The following is a 26072-nucleotide window of genomic DNA, read 5'->3' as shown; positions in this document are numbered from 1 at the left end:
TTCTTAGGTATTTCCAAAAAATCTATGTAGTATAAACCTCCTTCTTTACAGCCTTCTCCAATCAGCTTCCCTGAGAGACGATCCCGCACTCATAAACCAATAGAAGAGAAAGAAACATTATACCAAAGGTCACATAATTAAGAGACAAATAAAAGATTTAGGCTTAACTTGGGAATATATCTAATTTTTTGAATAAAAAATCTCTTTAAAATATTTTCAAAATTTCTTATTCCCTTTATCTCAAGAGATATTCTATCAACAATAAAAAACATTTGACTCGCTTGAGTTATGACATCCAGATAAAATATCACAATTTAGTGTCATATGAAATGAGGCACATGAGCCAAGAAGCCAAAGAGACTTACTGGGATCAAAGATGCCAACAGAAGAGACCGTAGCTTCGGTTGGTGAAGCTCCTTTGAATAGATGTTGAAGAGCTTCTACAATTTGAGTCAAGGACATGCTCTCAATAGTTGATTCTTGTGTAGCTTTGAATTCACTTGACTCTTGAGCAACGGAGGCTACCTTCTTCTCATAGGGTATCTTTAGTTTAGGACAATATATCTTGACATACCCCGGTTCACGACAATAATAGCAAATAATTTATTTTTTTTTCAAACTCATTGTCTTGCTTTCCATAGCTATAATTGTTTGGTCTCTTATAATGTGATAGTTATAATGTAGTAGTTGGTAAGCATGGACATGGTTTCTCAGCCTAGACACGGCTATGACCGAATTATCATCATCTTTAAATGTCTTTTTTTTAGTCTATTTTCTTTCATACTTAGCTCTTCAATAGAGAGAACTTCTCCTTTATGAAGAAAAGCCGATTTAGTAGACTCAAACTCCGGTCTTAGACCATTGATGAATTGATAGAAATGTTTCACATCAATTTGTCTTTGACGGAGTTCTATGTCTTTGGGATAATGTCATTGTGACTCAAGAAGAGCAAACTCATTCCAAAGGTCGAACAACTTACTAAAATATTCTCTAATACATTTTTCTCCTTGAATCATAGTGTGTACCTTGTCTTACAAGTTGCAAATGTGGGTAATATCTTTAAGACTATGTCACAGGGACTCTTCAACTAGGTGCCGCACTCACATCGCACCCGCACCCGATGCGATCAACCTGACCCTGGGTGCAGTCAATGCACCCAGGGTCATTTATGTCCAACTTTTTGCCGCATCCCCGCACCCAAGTTTTTTTAAAGTGTCGCACCCCTGCCCCTGCACCCATGTGACATAGATTTAAGAGAATACATTTTCTTAAGATAGTCTCATGCAAATATTTATTTGCATGTTCAAATTTAGCTAGACTCAAGCACTTCTTGATATCAAGACTACTAATGACCCAAGACATAATCTTGGCATGCCCCATTCTCCATTCTTTCCATTTTTTCTCATATGTGGCCATAGCCATAAAGATTCAAATAGAGATACATGTTTAAATTACTTTGAATAGAAAGCTAATCTAGTTTGATCTAATTTCAAATCTAACAAATATGTTAATCAAATCCTCAAACTGTATGAATCCATATGTATATATGAAACTTAAACCTTTATGAATGTGCAATTAGATTTTCTAGAGAAGCGTCATTTGTTAGTAGCCTTTTCCCTTATCGGTTAACTTACTCTTTTATCATTTATATATCCATAACCTATGTTAACTGTTAAGAAAAAGAAAGTTTGCCAAGCCCCTCATGTTCTTGTCATATTTTCTGCTTTTTGCCATTTTTATAACCTTCCAGCCTTAAACACAGAGGGAGAGAGACCTAAATTAGTAAGTGTTCCTGATGTGCTCAGACTAGATTCATAACTATATCGCTCTCATGAAGGGGGCTTGGCAGTTATAATGTATTTTGAAGCAATATTATCAAGATATGAACTGTGATCTGGAAACCAGCAGGGCCCATTCTCTAGGACAGAAAAGCTCTCTAGTTATGGCTTGAAAAATCTGTTTAGATTTTTGGTAGAAAAAGTGGTAGTCCTGTCCCTACAAGAACAAAGATCAATTATATTAAAACATTTACCTAGACGGTGCAGTTAATTTAAACCTGTGTTGGCCATTTTAGGAATAATAGTTTAAATGTTATCTTCAATACCCTGATATATTCCCCTTGGATGTTATTAGTTAATTCTCTTACTAGTTTTAAACAGACTACACATCAGATAAAGGGCAGGTATACATCTCCCTCACTAGAGCACATAATTCCTTACAATTTGGAGAAAATATTATTTACATCATGTGCATTGCTTTTGGAAAATGTCATTCAAGCATGAAGATACTAGGAACACTTATTTATACCATGATTTTATATTCCATTGCAAGTTAAACGTTATAGTAATGTTTCAAGCCAGAGTGCACTCCTAAAGTTTGAGAATGGTCATTATTTACTTAAAAGCTAACACATCATATACTGAATAGCTATTAGAATTTCATTTGCTTCGACAGGCTAACATGTCACGCTTCAGTTCCTGCATTGCATCCTCATACCTTTACCAAAAAAGAAAGACAATGTACCAAAGGATTCTTCATACAAAACAATTATGTTAAAACAGCTGAACCTTTAGCAAATTTGCACTATCCTTGACCTAATATAGTATAAATCAATCTCTTAAAACCATAAACAAGACTAACCTTTGTGACAGTTTGAACCTAAATGGTGGTCCCTCATAGAAATTCACCAAGTAATCTTCTCCACATGTAACAATACGAAAAGGTCTTGTAGGCTTGAATGCACAACTTAAGACACGTCTTGAATGACCGTCAAACTCACCAACAGTTGATCCTGAATCCCACCTACAAACAAAAACAAAAAATACAACAAAGAGAAGGAGATCACCATGACAAAGATGGATTAAACTATAAATTGTGCAAAGCACAAAATACAACCGAAACAAATTTAAATGTAAAATATCAAGGCAATCTCAATCAAACTTCACATATGGTAAATAATGCTAGAAAAAAAAAAGATATTATCTCTATCATAAACAGAATGTCAATGATAGAAAGACAAAAAAATCACCCTTTCCTTACTCTTTGAGGTATCAAAAGAAAATGGAATTAGCAACATTATGCATGCTTGCTTTGTCATTTTTTAATTGTGTGCAAATGATTCAATTATAAATAATAAAAAAACTACATGTGACGTGCACTAAATGGAATTAGCAACATTAAACTGTTTAAGAGAAAAAAGTTTGTTCGGTTCTGAGTGCCAAACGTGTAAGCCTGTTAGGTTATTAGTGGACAGGGTCACACGCATTTACTTTTTTTTTCCCTTTTTTTCGACAGTACCATTGGGATTCGAACTTACAACCAACACAAGTGACATGCACTAACTGCTCTTGCCAGATAAGCGGATCTCCCGTTGGTATCTATTTTTTTTCTATTATATTTTTTTATAATCCAAAGAAGAATAAAAAATCATCACCGACGGCAGATTGTCGGTCCCTCATATTTTGCTTGCACTCTGAGACTAGGCCATGGGTTAGATTTAGATGGTGCATTCATTTATGTGAATCCATTGGCATTCATAAACGATAGGACGAACTCGGTCTGGATTCAAGTGGGTCCGGCGTCCTACTCTGTCCTTGAGGGACCTTTTACCAGACTGGCTTTTGAGAAAGCTACGATTCCGAGTCGACCAGACGTTTGCTGCATGGATTGTCAAAGTTGGGCCGCATTTAAAAAATGTGACGCCTCTTTTTCTAGTCTTTTGGCTACGATGAAACAAACATTTAGCGGCGTTTTCTTGTCAAGGAATAGGGTTCTGCGGCACTTCTTTAGTGGATTCCTCTGCGGCGGAAACTAAATGGGACCCACATGAGAACAGTTTTTCGAGAAAAATGAGAGTTAAGTGTGTAAAATGACACACCCGTCGAGGCATTTTTCCATACGCCATGTTTGTTTTGGCATTGTAAGTTCTGCAGAAACGCACGCCCATCGATGCATTTTTTGCGAAAAAACTTGAATTTTCCATGACACACAAACACCCCCTTAAACATCACAGTTAAAATTGTCATGTTGGCATCGGTGAGTCTCAGTTTTTTTTTTGTTACCTTTTCTTTCTTATTTTTAATAAGCAAGATGGGGTTAGGCCGACTCCACCCGTTACACTACATACCATTGGGTTTTGAACTTGCAACGTTCCATCACATGGTGACTTGCACTAACAGCTCCTACCAAACAAGCAGAGCCCCCGTTGGTTACCTTTTATTAATCCTTTCATACTTCTCTCAATTAAATTGAACTGGCAAGAGCTTTTAAAAATCGATGCCTATTTTTGTATGATAGATCATTCCCATCCATGAAAATGGAACAAACAGGTCTTTGAAATATAAAAAACATTATTTTTTGACAAAATATTATTATGTAATATATACAAATTGGGGTCTCAAGTTCATGGCGTTATCCCTCAACTTGCTCATCAAACAGCAAAAAAAAATAAAAAGAAAAAGACAATTCTCCCTCAATCAACACAGCTTATTTGTCTCTTCTGGTTCATTTTTTATGTTTGTAAATGTAGCTATGAGAAACTCAAAGTTAACCAAGCAATGGGTCAAGTCAAGCTAGATGATGGGTTCAGGGCTAGTCAAACTCTTCCTATTTATTTCTTGTCCTAAGTAAGATTATGTTAAGACGTTGCCAAAATACATATTTGCTCCTAATTAAGTGAGTCATTAGTAGCCAAAGTTGTGTTGTTGGTAGGAGCTGTCAGTGCATGTCTCCTTGTAGTGGGAAGTTGCAGGTTCAAAACCCAATGGTAGGTTGAATAACTGATGGGGTCGGCCAAACCCCACCTTGCCTTTCAAAAAAAAGAAGTGAGAGCCATTAGTCTCTTAGCATAGTTGATCATGTCTCATTAATTTATAACCTTAGGGAGACTGGTCATGCCCTTCAACGGACAAGATGGCGTGGATGCCAATTCCTTGGGTGGTAAGTCATGGATACAAATATAGTAAGTAGCAAGTCATGGAGACGTGGATTGGTAGCCCCAAAGGGTTTTGTGTAATGGAAGGGCCCTTGGCTGCTAGGCGGGTGGTTAGAGTTTCTCACAAATGTCAGCCCCTTGCATTATGAAGGGTAAGGGTATCATGCCTTTAGCTCGTGCCGAAGCAAGACGACTCCCTAAAGACAAGGTGTGTCTCAGGGGGTTTACACCGTGGTATCAACGGCTGAATGTGCGATATGCATAGCCAGCGCAGGGTCTGATTTCGCAGGTGGTTTCAACATTCCTCATAAAAAAAAGACTTCTTGATGTTTAATAGAGTCTTCCTTTTATATATATATAGTTAGTTAGTTAGTTAGTTAGTGGAGATGTGCATACAATATATACATAGTTAGTTAGTTAGTTAGTGGGGATGTGCATACAATATTAATGAGTTGAAATGAGCAATATCTCATAGCTCGTGTTATTTTATGTGAATCTTTATAGATATGATCTACATGGTCTATTTGGTTGGGATCAAATTTTTTGTTTCATGGGAATCCAGTTTATGCAAGTGTTTTTTTTTGGTGATTCAAAAATCAATGGTCACAAATGCTCAATTTTTTCATAGCTTAAAAAAAGTTTCTTTTGTTGAAAAAATGTGATCGATATAAAACTCGGTTGTTAGAAAAAGAACACCGTGGATTATCATGGGTTGTAGATTTTGGACCTTCTTTTAGTTGGACGGTCCCTCTTCCTATATATAGAGCACCTACTCCCATCTAGTAAAAGGTTTGGGTTTTCCAAATCTTGTAGTTTTTTTTTTGTTGATAAGACCTTATAAATGTGATCTATATGCATTTTTAAACAGAAAACAAGTTTTAGATCATGCGATTGTAATCATTGTATAGGTTTTTTAAGACCTTAAAAAAATCAACCGCCTAAAATGTAGCAAAGTTTCATGATTTAAAAAATCTTATTTTATGTCCAAAAATATGATCCGGACATGATTCTTATCAAATAACTATGTTGAACACGGAGTCCGATTGAGAAGATACTACATCTATGATTTTACTATGTGTGTAGGTAATCCCGAAGCAGCTTAGCATTACTTTATATATATATATATATATATAGGAAGATGGGTCCGTGCTAAACCCATTTGGTGCTAAACCGCATGCTAAATGGGTTTTTGGGCTTCTTCGGTGCTTTTTATGCAGTTTTAGCTCTATAAATGTGTTGGGCATGGTGGATTTACTAAGGATCCACACCTGGCTCTTGTGTTTTCAATAATGTTTGGAGCCTAAAAATTTTACAAAGATTTTGGACCGTTGTTTTTTTGAACCTTATAAAAACCCACCCATATATTGGAATCAAATGCTTCAAGAGCTGATCCCTATAAATCAAGTACATAGATCACATTACGGTCAGAATTTAAAAGTAAAATGAAAAAAAGGACAAAAAAACCCATTTAGCATGTGGTTTAGCATCAAATGAGTTTAGCACAAACTCATTAATATATATATATATATAACCTTGGTTCCATTCGCAGGTAGATCATAGATCAACCACCAATGGGGTAAAATTCTGAGGTCAAGACTTTCGCCGTCGCGCCTATGCTGGGCTTTGGCTTAAGTAATTCTTGTTTGATTAAATTTCACAATTTATCCCCTACTGTTTGGTGCACTGAAATCTATTGTCAAACAACCGAGGCATAGAAAGTAAGGTCGTAGCTCTAGATCATAGGGTTTTATTGTTGTTGTAACTTGCAATTAATGGGAAAAAATCACAATCACATTAGAAACGGTTGAAGGCATACATGTATACATTATGTTTACACTTTAAAGTGATAATTTCCTACTAAAATTCTAATATATGATACAAAAGGGCAGCCTTTAATTTTGCTCCCAATACATCACTAAGCCATGCCTGCGTATGTCAAATCGACCTCTTTCACTTTCTTACTAATATTATATTTCCATGCCTCTCTCTCTATTTGGTAGATTTTTTTTTCTATAAACTTGAGTAAGGCCCTGTTTGGAAGCTGTCAGTATGTGGCAGGAATGGAAATTTTTGTGTGTATATTGTTGGGGTTAAAACGGATGTACTGGGTCTCCCCACGAGTGTGAATTGATGGAAACAATACGACGATGACACTGGTAGAAAAATAAACCAAAACAAACCAGTAGCGAAAATAAAAACAGCACACAACGATTTACATGGTTCTCTCTCAACTGAGGTACGTCCACAGCGACCAATAGGTCAACAACTTTTACTATCTTCAAACAAAGATTACAGAGTGGCCAAAAGGCATAAGCCTTACAAATACACAAGGTGTAACGAAATGAACAAGAGGATATACCTCACTGAGGAACAAAGAACGAATGATCTGAAGAATCAGCTTGACAAAGTTGTCCTGAAAGAAGTATCGTAGCACTTCTTGCTTTTTGTTCCCTCCGCACCTTTTCGGTGCCCTAAAAGTGTTTCTCACACTCTCTCCCTAATGTTCTGCCTTTTTTGCTCTCTTCCGCTGCTTTTGTTCTCTCATCCATCCCCTAAATAGAGGACGAGACTCGCATTAAATGTGGAAGACTAAACGTCCTGCATAACTTACGATGTGCCTGAAGCGCCTTATCACAAATCGCTATCCAGTGATAACCACAATTCGTCATCCAGCTGAAGCACATAACGTTAACCACAAATCGCTATGCAGCTGAAGGCACTCACCACAAATTGCCATCGACAACTCGCTGAACCTCAAACTCTGAACAACTAAAGCATCATTCAGCTGACAGAACTTCTACAAATCACTATCCAACGAATACTCCAAATCGTCCTCGAAAAGATCAAGCATCGTGCTTAGAATTCTGCAGCGATACTGAATGTGCATCGAACCAATGGATCCCACAAAGGAGGAAACCCCAACAATTCTCCCCCTTCCCGACTTATGTGGAAGCTTCTTCCATTCCTGCTAGGAATCGACACTTCTCATGCTTGTCCTTGGTCAGCATATCTGATGTATTGTCATCAGTATGCACTTTCTCTAGTTGCAGCAATTTTTTATTCAAGACATATCGAATCCAGTGGTATCAAACATTAATATGTTTCGATCTTGAATGAAACGAGAAATTCTTACTCAAATGAATAGCACTTTGACTATCACAATGAAGAACATACTCTTCTTGCTTCAAGCCCAACTCTTGCAAGAATTTCTTCACCCACAACAATTCTTTACTGGCTTCTATAATGGCAATGAACTCAACTTCTATAGTGGAGAGAGCTAGACATTTCTGTAATTTTGACTGCCATACAACTGCTCCCCTGCAAAAGTAATCAAATACCCAGAAGTAGACTTTCTACTATCTACATCACCAGCCATATCAGAATCTGTGAATCTATCAAGAATGGGTTCACCCTTTCCAAAACACAGACTCATCTTTAATGTGCCCTGAAGATACCTTAGAATCCATTTCACTGCTGCCCAATGTTCTTTCCCTGAATTTGACAGAAATCGACTAACAACTCCAACAGCATGAGCTATGTCTGGTCGAGTACAGACCATAGCATACATCAACGAACCTACTGCCGAAGCATAGGGAATTTTCTGCATCTTTGTTCCTTCTTCATCATTTGTAGGACATTGTCTTGAGCTAAGTTTGAAATGGCCTGCAAGTGGACAATTAACAGGCTTTGCTTTGTCCATGTTGAACCTCTCAAGAACCTTTCTGATATACTTTTCTTAAGATAACCATATCATCTCATGTGATCTGTCATGAACGATTCTCATCCCAAGAATCTGCTTTGCTGGACCTAAATCCTTCATGGCAAATGTCTCACTTAGCTCCAACTTTAACTTGCTAATCTTGCTGATGTCTTGGCTCACAATCAGTATATCATCCATATAAAGCAAGAGAATGATAAAATTACCATCTGGAAATTTCTTCACAAACACACAATGGTCTGTGGAGGTTCTTGAGTATCCATGCTCATTCATAAAGAAATCAAATTTCTTATACCACTGCCTTGATCTTGCTTCAATCCATACAAGCTCTTCTTCAACTTGCAAACTAGGTGCTTTTTACCCTTGTCAATGAAACTCTCAGGTTGCTCCATATAAATTTCTTCTTCCAAGTCACCATATAGAAATGCAGTCTTCACATCAAGCTGTTCAACTTCCAAATTCATGCTTGCAGCTATATCGAGCACAGTTCAGATGGAGGGCATCTTCACAAGTGGTGAGAAGATCTCATCAAAGTCAACTCTTTTCTTCTGAGCAAAACCTTTCACAACAAGACGTGCCTTGTATCTAGGTTGAGAGTTGTTTTCATCAGTCTTCTACTTGAAGACCCATTTGTTCTTTAACACCTTCTTCCCTTTAGTTGTCTTTACCAGATCAAAGGTGTGATTCGCATGCAATGAATCCATTTCTTCTTTCATTGCCTTAAACCACTCAGACTTGTTTTCATCCTCCAAAACTTCTTCAAAAGTTTCTGGCTCACCTTGATCTGTAATCATCACATACTCATTTGATGAGTATTTTCTGGATGACTGTTTTTCTCTAGTGGATCTCCTTATCGGAGTCTGAGGAAGTGACTCTTGGGGTGTTGGCTCCCCCTCAATTTCTGACTCAACACTTCCTTCCTTTGCATCATTGCGAGGAGGTGGAATCTCCTCCACGAAATCATGAACAGTCGGCGCATCTAGGGGATCTAAATCAATAAGATCACCTGTACTGGACTCTGATGGCTCAGACCCACCAATGTCTTCAATGGTCTAATCTTCCAATAAGACAACATCTTGACTTCTGACCTCCTTTTTATCAATAGGGTCATACAGTCTGTAGCCAAATTCTTCATGTCCATAGCCAATGAATATGCATTGCTTGACTTTTGGATCAAGCTTGGACCTCTCTTCCTTCGGAATGTGAATAAATGTTCTACAGCCGAACACTCTTAAGTGTCCATAGAAAGGTTCTTTTCCTATCCAAACTTTCTCTGGAACATCTCCCTTCAAGGGAATAAAAGGAGACAAGTTGATAAGATCAATTGTTGTCCTCATTGTCTCACCCCAGAAAGATCTTGGCAATTTAGAGTGTGACAGCAAACATCTGACTCTCTTAAGAATGATGTGCTTCATCCTCTCAGCAACCCCATTCTGTTGAGGTGTCATCCTTATAGTTCTTTCATGCTTGATGCCATGATTGGTGTAATACTGATTAAATGGCCCAATGTATTTGCCACCATTATCCGAGCGAACACACTTCAACTGCCTGCCAGTTTCTTATTTAGCCATGGCCTGAAAGTGCTTGAATACATCTAGAACTTGGTCTTTAGTCCTCAGTGTATAAGCCCAGACTTTCCTAGAGTGATCATCAATGAAAGTCATAAAGTACAATGCACCACCAAGTGTCTTGACCTTTAAAGGTCCACACACATCAGAATGTACAAGATTTAGAACATGAGATTTTCTAGATGCAATGCATCTATGGAAAGAAACTCTATTTTGTTTACCATGGAAGCAATGAACACAAGGTTCCAAAGATGTACCTACTGCACCTGTCAGGAACTCTTTCTTAACTACGACTTGCAGCCCCTTCTTGCTTATATGCCCAAGCCTTCTATGCCATAATTTTGTGGACGAGCCCTGTCTCCACAACATTCACAACACTCTTCCAGATCTTCGCTTACAAAGTGTAAAGGGAACGAGCCTTTGTTCCTCTGGCTATCACCAATGAGCCTTTGGTTAGCTTCCACCTTCCATCACTTTAGGTGTTGTTATAGCCCTCATCATCTAACTTTCCAGCAGAGATCAGATTCAGTCGGATGTCTGGTACATGCCTCACATTTTTCAGCAACAACTTACAGCCAACACTTGTTTTCAAGCAAATGTTGTCCATGCCAACAATCTTTGACACATCTTCATTTCCCATTCAGACATTACCGAAATCACCTTGCGAGTAGGAAGTGAAGAAATCAACCCGTGAGGTAACATGAAATGAAGCTCCAGAGTCAATCACCCAATCGGTCTCCTGATCGATCAAATTTATGCTAGTGCCATCACAGACAACCATGAGCTCTCCATCTGTGACTGTGGCACCTTATTTTTCTTCTGAGCTCTTCTCTCTGTTCTACTCCTTAAGCTTGAGCTTCCTGCACTGTCGCTTCATATGCCCCTTCTTGTGGCAATAATAATACTCGACGTCTTTCTTTGAGGTCGAATGTGAGTGGCCTCTGGATTTGCCATGGTAGTGCAAAGCCCTGCTCTTACTTCTGCTTCTCCCCCTGTTTTCAATCACAAGCGCCTTTGAGGTAGAAGGACCTAATGACTTTCTCCTGGACTCTTCATTCAACAGACTGCTGGTAACTTGGCTCATCGTTACCATTCCATCAGGTGCAAAGTTACTGACTGTGACCACCAAGGTTTCCCAACTCTCAGGAAGGGAAATAAGAGCAACAAAGTTTGTAACTCATCATCAAAAGTGATTTTCATTGTGGCCAACTGATTTACAATGCTTTTGATCTCATTCAAATGCTCTGCAATAGAGCCGCCCTCTTTATACTTGAGGTTCACAAGCTTTCGAAATAGAAAGGCCTTATTCACTGCTGCCTTTCTATCATAAAGGCTCTCTAGTTTGGTTCAAAGACCATGCGTCAAAGTTTCTATGGATACATGATGAAAGACACTATCATCTATCCATTGTCGAATGAAACTGATCGCCTTTCGGTCTAGTTTTTTTTATTCGACATCTTTTATCTCTTCTTGTTTGCCTCTCACACCGTCTATGGGTCCATCCAAATCTTTATAACCCAAGAGGTCTTCTATTTTAGTTTTCTATGCCATCCAGTTTGTGCCATTCAAACTGATCATACGCCCAATGTTATTCTCCATGACTTCACACACAAATATACTAACCAAATCTCTGATACCATATGTTGGGGTTAAAATGGACGTACCGGGTCTCCCCACAAGTGTGAATTGATGAAAACAATACGATGATGATAGTGGTAGAAAAATAAACCAAAACAAACTAGCTGCGAAAATAAAAATAGCACACAACGATTTACGTGGTTCCCTCTCAACTGAGGTATGTCCACGACGACCAATAGGTCAACAACTTCCACTATCTTCAAACAAAGATTACAAAGTGGCCAAAAGGCATAAGCCTTACAAACACACAAGGTGTAACGAAATGAACAAGAGGATATGCCTCACTGAGGAACAAAGAACGAATGATTTGAAGAACTAGCTTGACGAAGCTGTCTTGAAAGAAGTGTCGCAACACTTCTTGTTTTTTTTTTCCTCCGCACCCTTTCGGTGCACTAAAAGTGTTTCTCACACTCTCTCCCTAATATTCTGCCTTTTTTGCTCTCTCCCATTGCTTTTGCTCTCTCATCCATCCCTAAATAGAAGACAAGACTCACATTAAATGCGGAAGACTAAATATCTTGCATAACTTACGATGCACCTTATCACAAATCGCTATCCAGCGATACCACAAATCGCTATCCAACGATAACCACAAATCGTCATCCGACTGAAACACATAACGCTAACCACAAATCGCTATGCAACTGAAGGCACTCACCACAAATCGTCATCGACAACTCGCTGAACCTCAAACTCTGAACAGTTGAATAGTCATTTAGCTGAGAGGACTTCTACAAATCGCTATCCATCAAATACTCCAAATCATCTTCGAAAAGATCAAGCATCGTGCTTGAAATTCTGCAGTGATACTGAATGTGCATCGAACCAATGGATCCCACAAAGGAGGGAAACCCAACATATATCTCATCAAAGGGTGTTATTCTATAATATCTGCCCAACAGGTCTCCCGCTAACTCGAGTGAGCATTCAAATATTTGTCCCACATTCGTTCGTGAAGGTACTCTTAATGGATTGAATGCCATATCAACTGGTGTCCCATTTTGCAAATAAGACATATCCGGTCTAGGCAATTTTTTTGAAATGAAACCTTTTTTCCTATGACTTCTGACTACTTTATCGCCCACTTTGATTTTACGGGAGATTTACCACTTCCACATGTGCATCTGTTTGGAATGCAACTAAAAAGTTGGAAATAATACTGAAAGAACGTTAGGAAGGTTGTTGAAGCAGTCACCTGTGTGAGATCTGGTGTAGTATTTGGTAACTACCACCTCATGTAAGTGGGATGTAAAATGTGGAATTGGACGTGTCAAATACCATCTCACTTGCATCATTTCTTACAACTCCATCCATCACCAACAATTCTGGTGTTGGTATTCCCACTCTGGCTACTTCTGACAACTAGTTTCCAAACATCGCCTAAATCTATGAAACCCATCCATTTGGATGGGCAAAATTTCATGTTTATGCATCCGCACAAATATACGTGTGGTGTTGTAGTTTCAGTTTGGGTTACAAACTCTGTAGTGCATGTACAAGAGAGAGAGAAAGAGAGAGAACATTCACCATTCAACATTACCAAAATACATCCAACAGAATATTGGATGGGAGAGACAAAAGAGAAACATAACAGCAAAACAGCCACAATCTAGATGGCGATTGTACATAGTTCAGAGTACAAGCCGATCAGCCCCTCCCCCCTACTATGTAATTTAAGAGCCAGATACACATCAGACATGACCCATTGTCGAAGCCTTCCGAAATCGAATTTGATGCCCCTGAAGAAGATGTCGTTTCTTTCAGTCCATATGACCCACCATGCTGAAAGCAACCAAACCCGCCACAGTAATCTCCATTTTTTTTGTGTCGTACAATCCTGGGACCAAGCAAGAGGTCCCGAATAACGGAGCACGAACGAGTTTGAACAAGTGGCGCACCCCAAGTTTGAAAAAATAAGTCTAGAATGACCGGGCAGAGCCAAAATAGGTGAGTCGTGTCCTCTACAACCTTCTCGTAAAGAACACACATGCTTGGAAATTGAATCCCCCGTTTCCTGACATTAATTTGGGTTTGAACACGATCCAGAGCCACAAGTCACGCCAAAGCTTTTGCCCTTGGAGCTGGCCCCTTACCCCACATACAATCACTGGGAAACCAGTTCATCCCGGATGGCAACAAGGAATGGTAAACTTGCTTAATGGAGAACCTATCTCCGCTCGCCATGGCCCAGTGAAGCCATGTCATGCCATGGACAGGCCTAAAATCTCTGCCACTGAAGGATCGAAGTGTCTTCCGCCACTCTAGCCAGAGGGACGAATGACACACTGAACTGGGCGTGGAAAGAAGGGATTCATGTAGACTACCATATTTTTGCCTAACAATCATAGCCCAAGAAGATTGAGATGTGGAAGCTTCCCAAGCCCACTTCAAGACTAAAACGATGCTCCTCTTTCTCATAGTTGGAATCTCTAAGCCACCTTGGTGCCTCGGAAGCACGATCTGTTGACAAGAAACAAGCAGGTACTTTTTGTGCGACACATTCCCAGACCAAAGGAAGTGCGAAAGCAATCGGGTCTTCAGTTTATGGTTGGATTCTTTTGTCATTATATTCACCGATGGCATTCTTATCTACTCTGAGAGCGTGGAGGAGCACTGAGAGCATCTGTGGATTGTGTTGCAGACACTGAGAGAACATCAACTTTATGTTAAGTTCTTGAAGTGTGAGTTTTGGCTCCACAGGGTGATGTTTCTCAGCCACGTGATCTCTAAGAAGGGCATTGAGGTCGATCCAGCCAAGGTGGAGGCAATGTTGTCTTGGAAGCAACCGAAGACAATTTTAGAGATCAAGAGTTTCTTGGGATTGGTGAGCTACTACTGTCAATTCATTGAGAACTTCTCTCGTATAGCGGCTCCAATGACTCGACTTTTATAGAAGAAGATAAAGTTGGTTTGGTCACCTCGATGTGAGGAGAGCTTTCAGAAGCTGAAGAGGAGGTTGACCACGGCCCCAATATTAACTTTACCTTTTGGGACAGGTAGATTCATTGTGTACAATGATGCTTTAGGGACCGGACTGGACTGTGTCTTGATGCAGCACAGAAAGGTGATCGCGTATGCTTCTCGACAACTAAAGGTGCATGAGAAGAATTACCCCACGTATGACTTGGAGTTAGCGGCAATTGTCTTTGCACTGAAGATCTTGTGTCACTACATGTATGCGAAATAGTTTGAGGTCCTCTCTGATCATAAGAGCCTCAAGTACATATTCACACAATGTGATTTTAATTTGAGGCAACACAAGTGTTTGGAGTTCCTGAAGGACTACAAGTTCTCCATCACCTACCACCCTGGTAAGGCAAATGTAGTGGCAGACACGCTTGACAGAAGGCTTTAGTCATGATACTTAGCTTAATAGGGCATATTTGGGATATGATCAAAGAGTTTGTGAGATGACAACCATTTGCAGATGATTCTGGATGCATCCTTTATGCGGGGATGCAGGCGTAACCTAAGATTATAGACCACATTGAGGAGCTTCAGTCAATCGATCTAGAGTTTAAGAGGTTGTGCATGAGTGCCCAGAAGCATGATGCATAGTTTTGTCGTGAGGAGGATGAAACCATCATGTTCAAAGACAGATGGTGGGTTCCAAAGGCACTGCAGGAGGAGCTGATGAGTGAGGCATACCGGTCGAGGTATTTTGTTCACCCAAGTTCTACTAAGATGTTCAAGGACCTCCAACGGATGTATTGGTGGAACAAGATAAAGCAGGACATAGCAGAGTTTGTGTCTCGGTGTCTACCTACCAGTAGGTGAAGATCAAGCATTAGAGACCTGGTGGACTTCCTCAGTCATTAAACATTCCAGAGTGAAAGTGGGATGACAACTTAATGGACTTCATCATAGGGTTGCCGTGGACCCATTGTCAACACGATGCCATCTAGGTGATAGTGAACATGTTAACGAAGAGTGCCCACTTTCTACCGATCAGGATCAGTCAAAGCTTGGAGAGTCTAGCAGACCTCTATGTGGATGAGATAGTCTGGCTTCACGGGGTGCCACATTCGATCATGTCAGATCGATACCCTCATTTTATGTCTCGTTTTTGGCACCAGTTGTAGAAGACCCTTGGTGCCACATTAAAGTTCAACACGACTTTTCACCCACAAACTGATGGTCAGACAAAGCGCATGATACAAACACTAGAGGATATGCTTAGAGCATGCGCGTTAGATTGGGCAGGAGAGTGAGATAGGTTGTAAAGCTTGTAGAGTTTTCATACAACAATAGTTACCCTGCCAGCATTGGTATGGCCTCATACGAAGCTCTGTATGGCAGACCATGTAGATCCCCAGTGTGCTGAAATAAGGTTGGAGTGAGAGCAGTGGAGTCACCAGAGGCCATCAAGCACTACTCAGACCAGGTACGGTTGATCCGACAGAGGTTGGTCGCAGCACAAAGCAGGCAGAAGAGCTATGCCAATCAGCGGCGTAGGAAGCTCAACTTTGCCATGGGTGACCACGTGTTTGTACAGATCTCGCCCACGAAGAGTGTCTTCCGGTTCGGGAAGAAGGGGAAGTTGAGTCCTCAATATGTTGGACCCTTAGAGATCCTTGAGAGTGTTGGGTAGACCGCATACCGTGTGACACTTCTCCCTTAGTTTTCTTAGATTCATAATGTCTTTCACGTCTCGATCTTGAAGAAGTATGTGACTGACCCCTCACATGTGATCCACTATGAGGCGGTTGATGTACAACCTGACTTGATGACATAGGAGAAGCTGATGAAATCTGTGGATCGCCAAGAGAGGACACTGCACAGTAGGACGATTCTATTCGTGAAGGTGTGTTGGCAACATCACAGATTGGACGAGTGCACTTGAGAGCCCAAGGTCGATATGCGTGAGCACTACCCACACCTATTCAGTACGTTCTAATTTTGTGAATGAAATTCTTTTAAGAAGGTATGGATGTAATATCGTGTGTTTTTACACAGTCAAATTCAAAGATTTTGGTTGTGTTGCAGAAAATTGATAAATCCTTAATTTTAGGTGGTGTCAATTGAGTTTGGGTTTGGCTCAAGTCTCATTGACAAGACCTGAACGAGCTAAACAAGATATGATAAAAACTTTTATTTTTTACCTTTAAAATCAAGTAAAATTTAAGCAAAATTTGAGTTAAATTCATGTGAAAATCGGAGGCAAAATTCAAGTTATACATCATTGGATGCACCTTGAAATATTGAATTCAATGATATTTTATTTTCCTGAATTCGAACTATAGTTCGCCCAAAAATTACATTTTTTTAAAAAGTGCCCATCTCGATAGGATCGGGTTCGGGTTGGATCGGACTAGATCCGATCCGCATGATCCAAGTTAATATAGATCTAGACTCAGTCGAAGACCTATATTAATTAGGATCTGATTCAATTCAAGATCCATATGAATATTGAATATGGATTTGGATCTTGGATCCAAATTCAGATCCAAAATCTAGGTCCAACGAAATCAAAGCTTTAAATTTAGTATAAAGGTTTAATTTAAGAAAATTTAAGGTTAAAAAGACTCCTAGAGGGATAAGACACCCTCTAGATTTTTTTAATAATTAATAATTAATAATTATTAATTAATTAATTAATTATGAAAAATTAATTAATTTGAAATTTCAGTTAGATATGGTAGTTACCAAATAGTGGGGTCTCTATAAGAGCCCCTTTGGTTGCTTTAAAAAAAAAGTAAGTAATTAGAAAGAGGAAGGAGTTGGAAAAGTCAACAAAAAAAATCTAGAAAGATTAGGAAAGGAGGTTGGAGATAGAATCCCATATGGAAAATTCTATCTCCTGTCCATGTGAGGAAGCCCTAGAGGGGCGTCACCCTCTAGAGGCCCCCTCTGATATAAAACTTGAAAAAGAAAGAAAGAAGAAACAAAGAGAGAGAGAGAGAGAAACCGTGGGAGAGAAAGAAAGAGAAGAAAAAATAAGAAGAAAAGAAGGAGAAGAAGGCACTTTTTCTCTCCGATCATTCGATCTTTCTCCTGGTCTCTTTTGAGCTTCAAAAAAAGGTACAGGCTTCCTTCTTGATTCAAATGCAGAGAAATAGCACAGATGAGGTTTATGTAATGTTTTTGGTGGAATGAAAAAAGAAGAAAAAAACGAGAATATGATTTTACTAGGTATATATATAGAGAGAGAGATTGATAGATAACATTACATTAGTTTTATATATATATATATATATATGGTTATAATATATATATATATATATATATTATAACCATCCATAAATTTTATTCTTTTAGCCTATGCATGCTGTTTCGATTTTCGGTGCATATAGTTAGATTTGTTCCACTGTTCACAAGGATAAATCTGTCCTACCATGTGTATGGACAAATGTGGATAGATCTGCCTATTGTAATGGTGGACAGATCTGACAAGCCTCATAAACGTACAAATTTCGTCCGGATCTACGGATGTCAATGATTGTTTTTTTTTTTTTGGCCTGTTTTGCGATAGATTTTCAGCATGTTACATAACTAGATTTTTGGTCTGTTACATGATTAAGATATTGGTCTATTATATGGCTGGTTCTTGGTCTGTACATGATCAGTTCTCGGCCTGTGGCATGATAAGTGTTCAGACTGGTCATATAACATACTAATATAATTGTTTAATGCATTATATAAGACTGTTCATGTTTTACATTATGTCACCAAAACCCAAATTTCGTAAATTATGGTTTTAGGATTGATTTTCAAATTTATTTCATTTTTTTTATGAACTGTGAACAACCTAGCTGACAAAAGTCGGCTGAGCAGTTTCTCTAGTACACAGGCCCATCCAAGTGTTGTTAGCTGAGCAGGGTTCAAAAAATAATACGAGACACTAATATGCCCAACCAACTGCAGTCGACTAAATATAATTCAAACACTTCTGTGCCCAACCAACTACAGTTGGCTGATCATATTTTATAATCTGTCATGCCCAGCCAACTGTAGTCGGCTGAGCAGTTTCTAAGTCTGTCAAGCCCAACTGACTGTAGTCAGCTGAGCAGATCTCATGTGTTACACTCCAGCTGACTGCAGTCAGCTGGGATAGACTCAAACAAAAAAAATGATGAAATGGAGCTGATGTCAGTGGGTTTTAGCCCAGTCGATTATCATCGTCTAGGACCCATATCCAACTTTGTTTGATGCTGCCATTTAGGCCAGCATCAAAACAACCTTTAAAGTTTCATCTTGAACTCTAAGTTAAGATCAGGTATGCTGCCACTGTTAGATTGAATATGGCTTGTTTTGTTGCTGCCACATGAACTGTAGTAAGTCTGATTTTTTTTGGCCTATTATATAGTTGATTTTTTGCATGTACATTACCAAATTCTTGGCCTGATATATGACATATTTTCAGCCTGTCATATAGCCAATTTATGGCCTGTTACATAATAAAAATTTCAACCTATTATATAGTCAGTTTATAGCCTGTTTCATAACAAAAATTTCAGCCTGTCATATAGTTGATTTTCAGCTGGTTACATGACAAATTATCGGACTGGTTAAATACATAATCATGTGACTGTTCATGTATGTCATGATAAGACTGTTCATGCTTTATAAAACGTTACATAATGTGTGCTTCTATATGACTGTTATGCACACTTTTACAGGATTGTCATGCCTTATGAATATTACTAAAAATATGTTATGTGACTGATTATGCATGCTTTTATGTGACTGTTCTTGTATCAAAAAATGTCACAAAATTTTTATATGGTTGTGTCGTAAAGAGACACCACATACGTGGAGAAATTAATATGAGACTGCATATCGTTATCGGTTGAGGCTGTGATGGTTTTGCCTAAGCCTAACCGATTGCCAATGAGGTCTTAGTGTTATGCCGTGTATGATTAACATACCTTCGGGCTCAGTATGTTTTGATTGGTAACCCGAGCATACTCGAATTTGGTAAAGATGTGGTTGTTTACATATGCTCATGAACTTGAGTTTTGTGTTGGCTTAAATATGCATATAGTGAACACGTGAATTCTGAAATTACATTGTTGTTGCATCAGCATGATCATGTGTACGGCTGTATATTATGCATGAGATGAATCATGAAAATAAAAATGTATATTGAAAGCATGTGTTCATATGCATATGTAAATTGTTTATTCATGCACATTCGTATTGTGTGTGAATGAATGTGCATTTGTGAACATGTTTGGATAATTATGTGATCACATGTTCACTTTGCATAAGATGCACCAGTGGTCAGATGTGATCCACTGTAGGCCATGTGGACCATGAGCAGGTGTTGCTCTAAGTTTATTCTATGCATTGCAAAAATCCATTTGAAACTATTGATTTCTGAATTAATTGCACTGTTAAATTTTGTAACGGGCCAAGGTCACATGTTGTATTTTGCATGTTGATTTGTAAAATAAATCTTTTGAAAAGAATGTCTTTTGATAAAAGATAAAAAAGATAAAATAGTGTAATTAATGTTTCTTCTTGAATGTTCCTTTTACATTATGGGAATCCTAGATGGCGGTTTTGGAGAACCGTAAGGATACTAAAACTCTGTGTGCGATTGTGCTCCTAAATATGATATGGTGGTTCACCTCTCAGCCACGATTTAGGGAGTTTCTGTCACTTTGCCTGAGGGTGGTGTGCAGACATAGTTATTATTGGTATACCAAGAAAGTGATATCAGTAGATGTTGATTTTCCTGGTGTTCCGACATTAAATGTTGATTTCTAATGTTCTGATGTATGACATTGATTTTTGATATCGGTCGAGGGCCAAATCTGAAACCCATTAATAAAACACAAATTATGTGTTAAGCTATAACTAGGATATCTTGAACTTCGGGAATTGTTGTGCCCATTTTTTCATATCCGCAGGTTTTAATGAAAAGTGAAACTAAAATTGTGTACATTTAATAGCGACATGCATACAAAAGAAAACTCTGACAAGAATTTAATAAGCTATTCATGCATGTGCATTGATATCATGCATATTTACTATTCTGAAATTAGTTTATGCACCTTTACCTATTTTCATTTCATGTGAGATATTGTTGTTGCATGCTAATTGTTATTAAATGCATGATTGGTTGTTTGGATTATGAGATAGTTGTAGTCATGTTCCTCTAAAAATGTTATATGAATTGATTTATACTTCTCTTGCCTATTTGTATCTTTAGAAAAATTCGTACAAAGGATCTTTAATTTTGACCCTGTGCTCTTTATGTTTTTCATAGGTCCTGAAGCCCAATGATGAGGACATCTACTATATGGGGCTTATGAGGCTTCATGACTACTTTCTGATATTTTGTTTGGGACAGTGTGGCTCTATAATTAAGGACATTTATTTGATTATGTTCTTAAACTTTAATTATTGATGAATAAAGTTAATTAGTCGATTGTTGGGTTAATGTAAGATCCCTTGTGGTTTGGATTGTGTTATATCTGTAAGGCTCCGGATCTCTGGGTAGAGTTTCCACAATTATAAAAAAAAAATCCACTTTTCAATAGGGATGAGTTTGGTTTGTTACAGATCTCTGGATTGAAGTCAAATTCGACAGATGCCAAATCCTTTTTTTTAGAAAGGCAAGATGGGGTTAGGCATAACCCCACCAGTTATTGTTTAATGTACCACTAAGGTTTTTAACCTGCAACATCCCACCACAAGGAGACGTACACTGATAGCTCTTACCAACCACACCGAGCCCCATTGGTAACTCATGCCAAATCCTCCAATTACTAAAATGAGAGATCTCAAATCCGTGGATCTAAAATCTTCAAAACTGCCAAAAATGCAAGGCTTTTTGGCAAGGGGGTCAAGCTAAAAATCCTTTGAGGATCCCAATTTCATAAGATGTTAGAGCAGTATTTCAAAGAATGGCTAAGTGCCATGGCTATTTGACACAGGCAAACACATGACAACATTTCACGTGGGGTCTAAACTTTGTAGTTGTGGGCCCCATGCAATGCTGTCGTGTGATTGGCTAGTGTCATATAGTCATGGTTGTTAGCTGCTCCTTTAATCTCAAACTCAAAGAGACTTGTGCACACTTACATATTTTTATTAGTTTTTTTACACCTAATGGTGGGTTTGACCGATTAGATTGTGCCTTGCTGGTGACTGATTAGATCTTGGTACTAGCCCTTGTGTGTGGATGTAGAATTATTATGGACCAGCAACTCGAAAAATGATTTTGTGGATGTGCAATCATGTTAAGGGGGTGTTTGATTCACCGAAGAATCTCTTGGAGGGACACCACACTCCCTGCTGAGGTGTTGTCCCGCATTTGATTCACCTATCATGTGTGTTATGTGCTCAATTTAATTGAGGGGATGCAAAAGTCCAAAACATTTGTCTCTCACTCAAGATTCTTATATCCAGAACATTTGTCGCTTTGCTTGTTCGACCGACAAATGTTCTACATGGGAAACACTTTTTAAGAGTGCATTGATGCCAATATGTTTTAAGAGGGGCAGAAAGGGAGATAATAAAAGTATGAAAAATTATCATAAGTATTGTACGACAAAAATGATGCATTTCACGAAAAACCTTATAATTTTCAAAAATTTGTTTGATGTCCAAAATTGCAAATATCTGTCATTAAAAAGACCATTTTAACCTTTGCATGAGTGGTTTTCTTTCAGATATGCAAATTTTCCCCCAAATATGTTCCCAAGTATTGCATCAAAGATTTATGACAGACCTTATCACTGATTTTTTACCTAAAAAATAAATGATTTCAAAAACACACACAAAAGAACAAAGAAATTAGACATAAATACCATTTCAACGATACCTAATTCGCTGAAAAATTGTGAACAAATGTTGAGATACAACCCTTACAACATTTCTAAACAGGAGATGAAAAGGCACGACTGTGGTTATCCTTATTATTCTATGCTAATGACCACCTGCAGTAGAAATCTGAAAAAACAACAAAAGGGACAAAGACAAATCGAGGCATTAACTTTCCAATACCATAAAGATCACCTTAATCTAATGAGTGGTTGGGGAGAAATATCCTTTGAAAGATAGACTGTTTGGTTATTCTAGTCTGCAGAACATGTTTTTGTTTCAGTTTTAGAACTCAAAAACGAGAATCCTAAAGGGGTTTTTAGTTGTTACACAAAACAAGAAAGTTACATGCATGTATCTCATTTTCAACAACTATAAAAATGTAAATTTTCAACATCATATCAGAGAGATACATATCAGAGAACAAAGACTGTCATGCAAAAAATATGCAAATTTTCTTTAAAATATGTGAATTTTCTCCCAAATATATGAATTTCCTCCTAAATATGTGATTTTCTCCTACATATGTGATTTTTTTTCTAAATATGTGTCAAAGTATTGCATTTAAGATATGTGTTAGAATTTGCCATTAATTTTTTACTTAGAAAATGAAGGATTTTTGAAAAATACATAAAAAAACAAAGAAACTTGACAAAACACATTTTCAACGATTCCTAATTCGCTAAAAAACAATGAACAAGCATTGAGAAACAACCCTGACATGATTCCTAAAATAAGAGAAGAATAGGTGTGATTGTGTTTATCCATATTATTCTATATTATTTTCTGCCCACCTGCATCAAAAATCCAAAAAAATAATAAAAAGAAAAGAGACAGATTGAGGCCTTAGCTTTCCAACACCACCAAGATCACCTTAATCTGATGAAAGGTTGGAGAAAAATATCCACTAGAAGATAGATTGTTTGGTTGTTTCAGTCTGCAGAATATATTTCTGTTCTGATTTTGAAACTGAGAAAGGGGAACCCTAAAGGGCTTTTCGGTTCTGACTTAAAACAGAAAAGTTACAGTCTTGTGTTTCCGCTTTCCAACTATTATAAAAATATAGGTTTTCAACTTCGGATATGAGAAATAAAGATTTGAGAACAAAAATTATTCTGCAAAAAATATGTGAATATGCGAATTTCATCCTAAATATGTAAATTTCCTTCTAAATATATGAATTTCCTCTTATATATATGATATTTTTCTCTTAAATATACAAATTTCCTTCTAAATATATAAATTTTCTTCCAAATATATGCATTTTTTCTCAAATATACAAATTGTTTTCCAAATATGTGAATTTTCTCTTAAATATGTGATTTCTCCTAAATATTTGAGAAGAAAATCATATATTTAAGCAAAAAATCGCATATTTGAAAGAAACCCACATATTTATGAAGAAATTCACATATTTAGGAGGAAAATCATATATTTGAGAGGACATTCACATATTTGGTAGGAAATTTGCATATTTAGGAAGAAATTCATATATTTGAGAGAAAAAATAAATATTTAGGAGAAAATTTATATATTTGGAAAAAAAATTGCATATATAAGAGAAAATTCACATATTTAAGAGAAATTTCTCATATTTAAGAAGAAATTCACATATTTAGGAGAATATTTTCATATTTGAGAGAAAAAAATACATATATAGGAGAAAATTCACATGTTTAAGAGAAATTTGCATATTCACGTATTTTCTGCAAAACCATTTTTTTTTCATATCTGTATCTCTCTGATCTAATAATGAAAACCTATATTTTTATAGTCGTTAGAAGAAGATATAGGCCTGTAACTTTCCTGTTCTTATTAAGAACTGAAAACCCTTCTAAGGTTTATGTTTTTGAGTTTAAAAAATAGAACAGAAATATGCCCTACAAACTAGAATAATTGAACAATCTATCTTTCAAAGAATGTTTCTTCCCCACCACTAATCTGATCAAGCTGATCTTAGTGGCATTAAAAAGCGAACAACATGATCTCTCTGCACTTTTTATTATTTTTTTAGATTTTTGGCACGTGGCTAGAAAATAGCATAGAATAATCAGGATAGGCACAATCACATTTGTTCATCTTTTATTTTAAAAATGTTATCAGGGTTGTATCCCTGCATCCGTTTATCATTTTCTAGCAAATCAAGTATCGTTGGTAATGTATTTATGCCTAGTTTGTTTGTTCTTCTTTATATTTTTTCATAATCTTTCATTTTTTGGGTAAAAAATAAGTGGTAAAGTCTGTAGCAAATCTTGGATGCAATACTTAGACACATATTTAAGAGAAAATTTAAATATTTGAAAGAAAAATCACATATTCAGGAGGAATTTTGCATATTTAAGAGGAAGATCGTGTATTTAGGAGAAAATTCGCATATTCGCATATTTACAAATTTTTGTTGAACATTCATTGTTCTCAGATATGTATCTCTCTGATTCAACGTTGAAAACATATATTTTTAAGTTGTTGGAAAGTTAAGATACATGTCAATAAGTTTTCTATTTTGAGTCAGAACTGAAAACCCCTCTAAGGTTCTCGTTGGAGTTACAAAATTGGAAACGAAACATGCTTTGTAGACTGGAACAACCAAATAGTCTAACTTTTAAAGGATGTTTCTCTCCAACCACTCATTAGATCATGGTAACCTTGGTGGCATTGGAAATATAACACCTCGATATGCCTCTATTCTTTTTATTATGTTTTTGGGTTTCTAGTATAAATGGCTAAAAAATAGTATAGAATAATTGGGATAGGAATAACCATGCTTGTTCAGCTCTTGTTTTAAGAATGTTGTCAGGGTTGTATCTCGTTCGTAGTTTTTCTGCAAATCAGGTATCGTTGAAAAGGTATTTTTGTGTAGTTTCTTTATCCTTTTATTTAGTTTTATGGAATATGGTGCACACCGACAATAAGTCAGTTCGTGATCAAGACATCAAAATAAAATTCTATTGTAAAAGCAGTCAAAGTGAAATTTTATGGAATATGACAATGACTGATACTACTAGAATTTGACTTAGTAGGTCACTAAATTTGAAAAAACTGATTAACAGAGAAAACACAGAAAACAAAAATATCTTTCCAACGAATCAATAATTGTAATTTTTTGATATCGGGGTGCCATGATATGGTATGAATAACCGGTCTGAATGATGCACCAGAAATACAGTCACTCGAATGACTGTACTCTTTGTTCAGATCTATTTTTGGTGACTGCAAATACAAAATCTGTCAGCGGACTGAACACTGGAAATATAGGAGAGTTCATTAGATTTTCAACAAATCTAAGTAAGCACAAAATAGACCTATATCTACGAAGATACACTCTGATTATCAGGACTGGGTCAGACAAACCAAAATGCATAAACACACATCAAGCACAAATGCACAAGTTTTGATTTTCGATTTTAATTTTTTGGTGGTTAAAATTTGACCTGCACAAAAA

The 26072-nt window shown here is 37.4% G+C and overlaps 1 protein-coding gene across 1 annotated transcript in view; it reads right to left on the bottom strand.

The window, feature by feature from the left end:
* The window catches only part of LOC149829662 (actin-interacting protein 1-2-like), a 75855-nt gene that overhangs the window by 30368 nt on the left and 19415 nt on the right, over positions 1-26072 (bottom strand). The window contains exon 4 of the mRNA XM_090015225.1: positions 2641-2802. Coding sequence (XP_089871351.1) covers positions 2641-2802 — 162 coding nt within the window. The remainder of the gene's footprint in view (positions 1-2640; positions 2803-26072) is intronic.

The sequence above is a fragment of the Nuphar pumila genome, chromosome 8 (genome assembly GCF_984573655.1).
Source record: "Nuphar pumila chromosome 8, dmNupPumi1.hap1.1, whole genome shotgun sequence".
NCBI classification, from domain to species: domain Eukaryota; kingdom Viridiplantae; phylum Streptophyta; class Magnoliopsida; order Nymphaeales; family Nymphaeaceae; genus Nuphar; species Nuphar pumila.
Note: the sequence above shows the minus strand (reverse complement) of the source record. Positions and strands in the feature narration are given on the sequence as shown.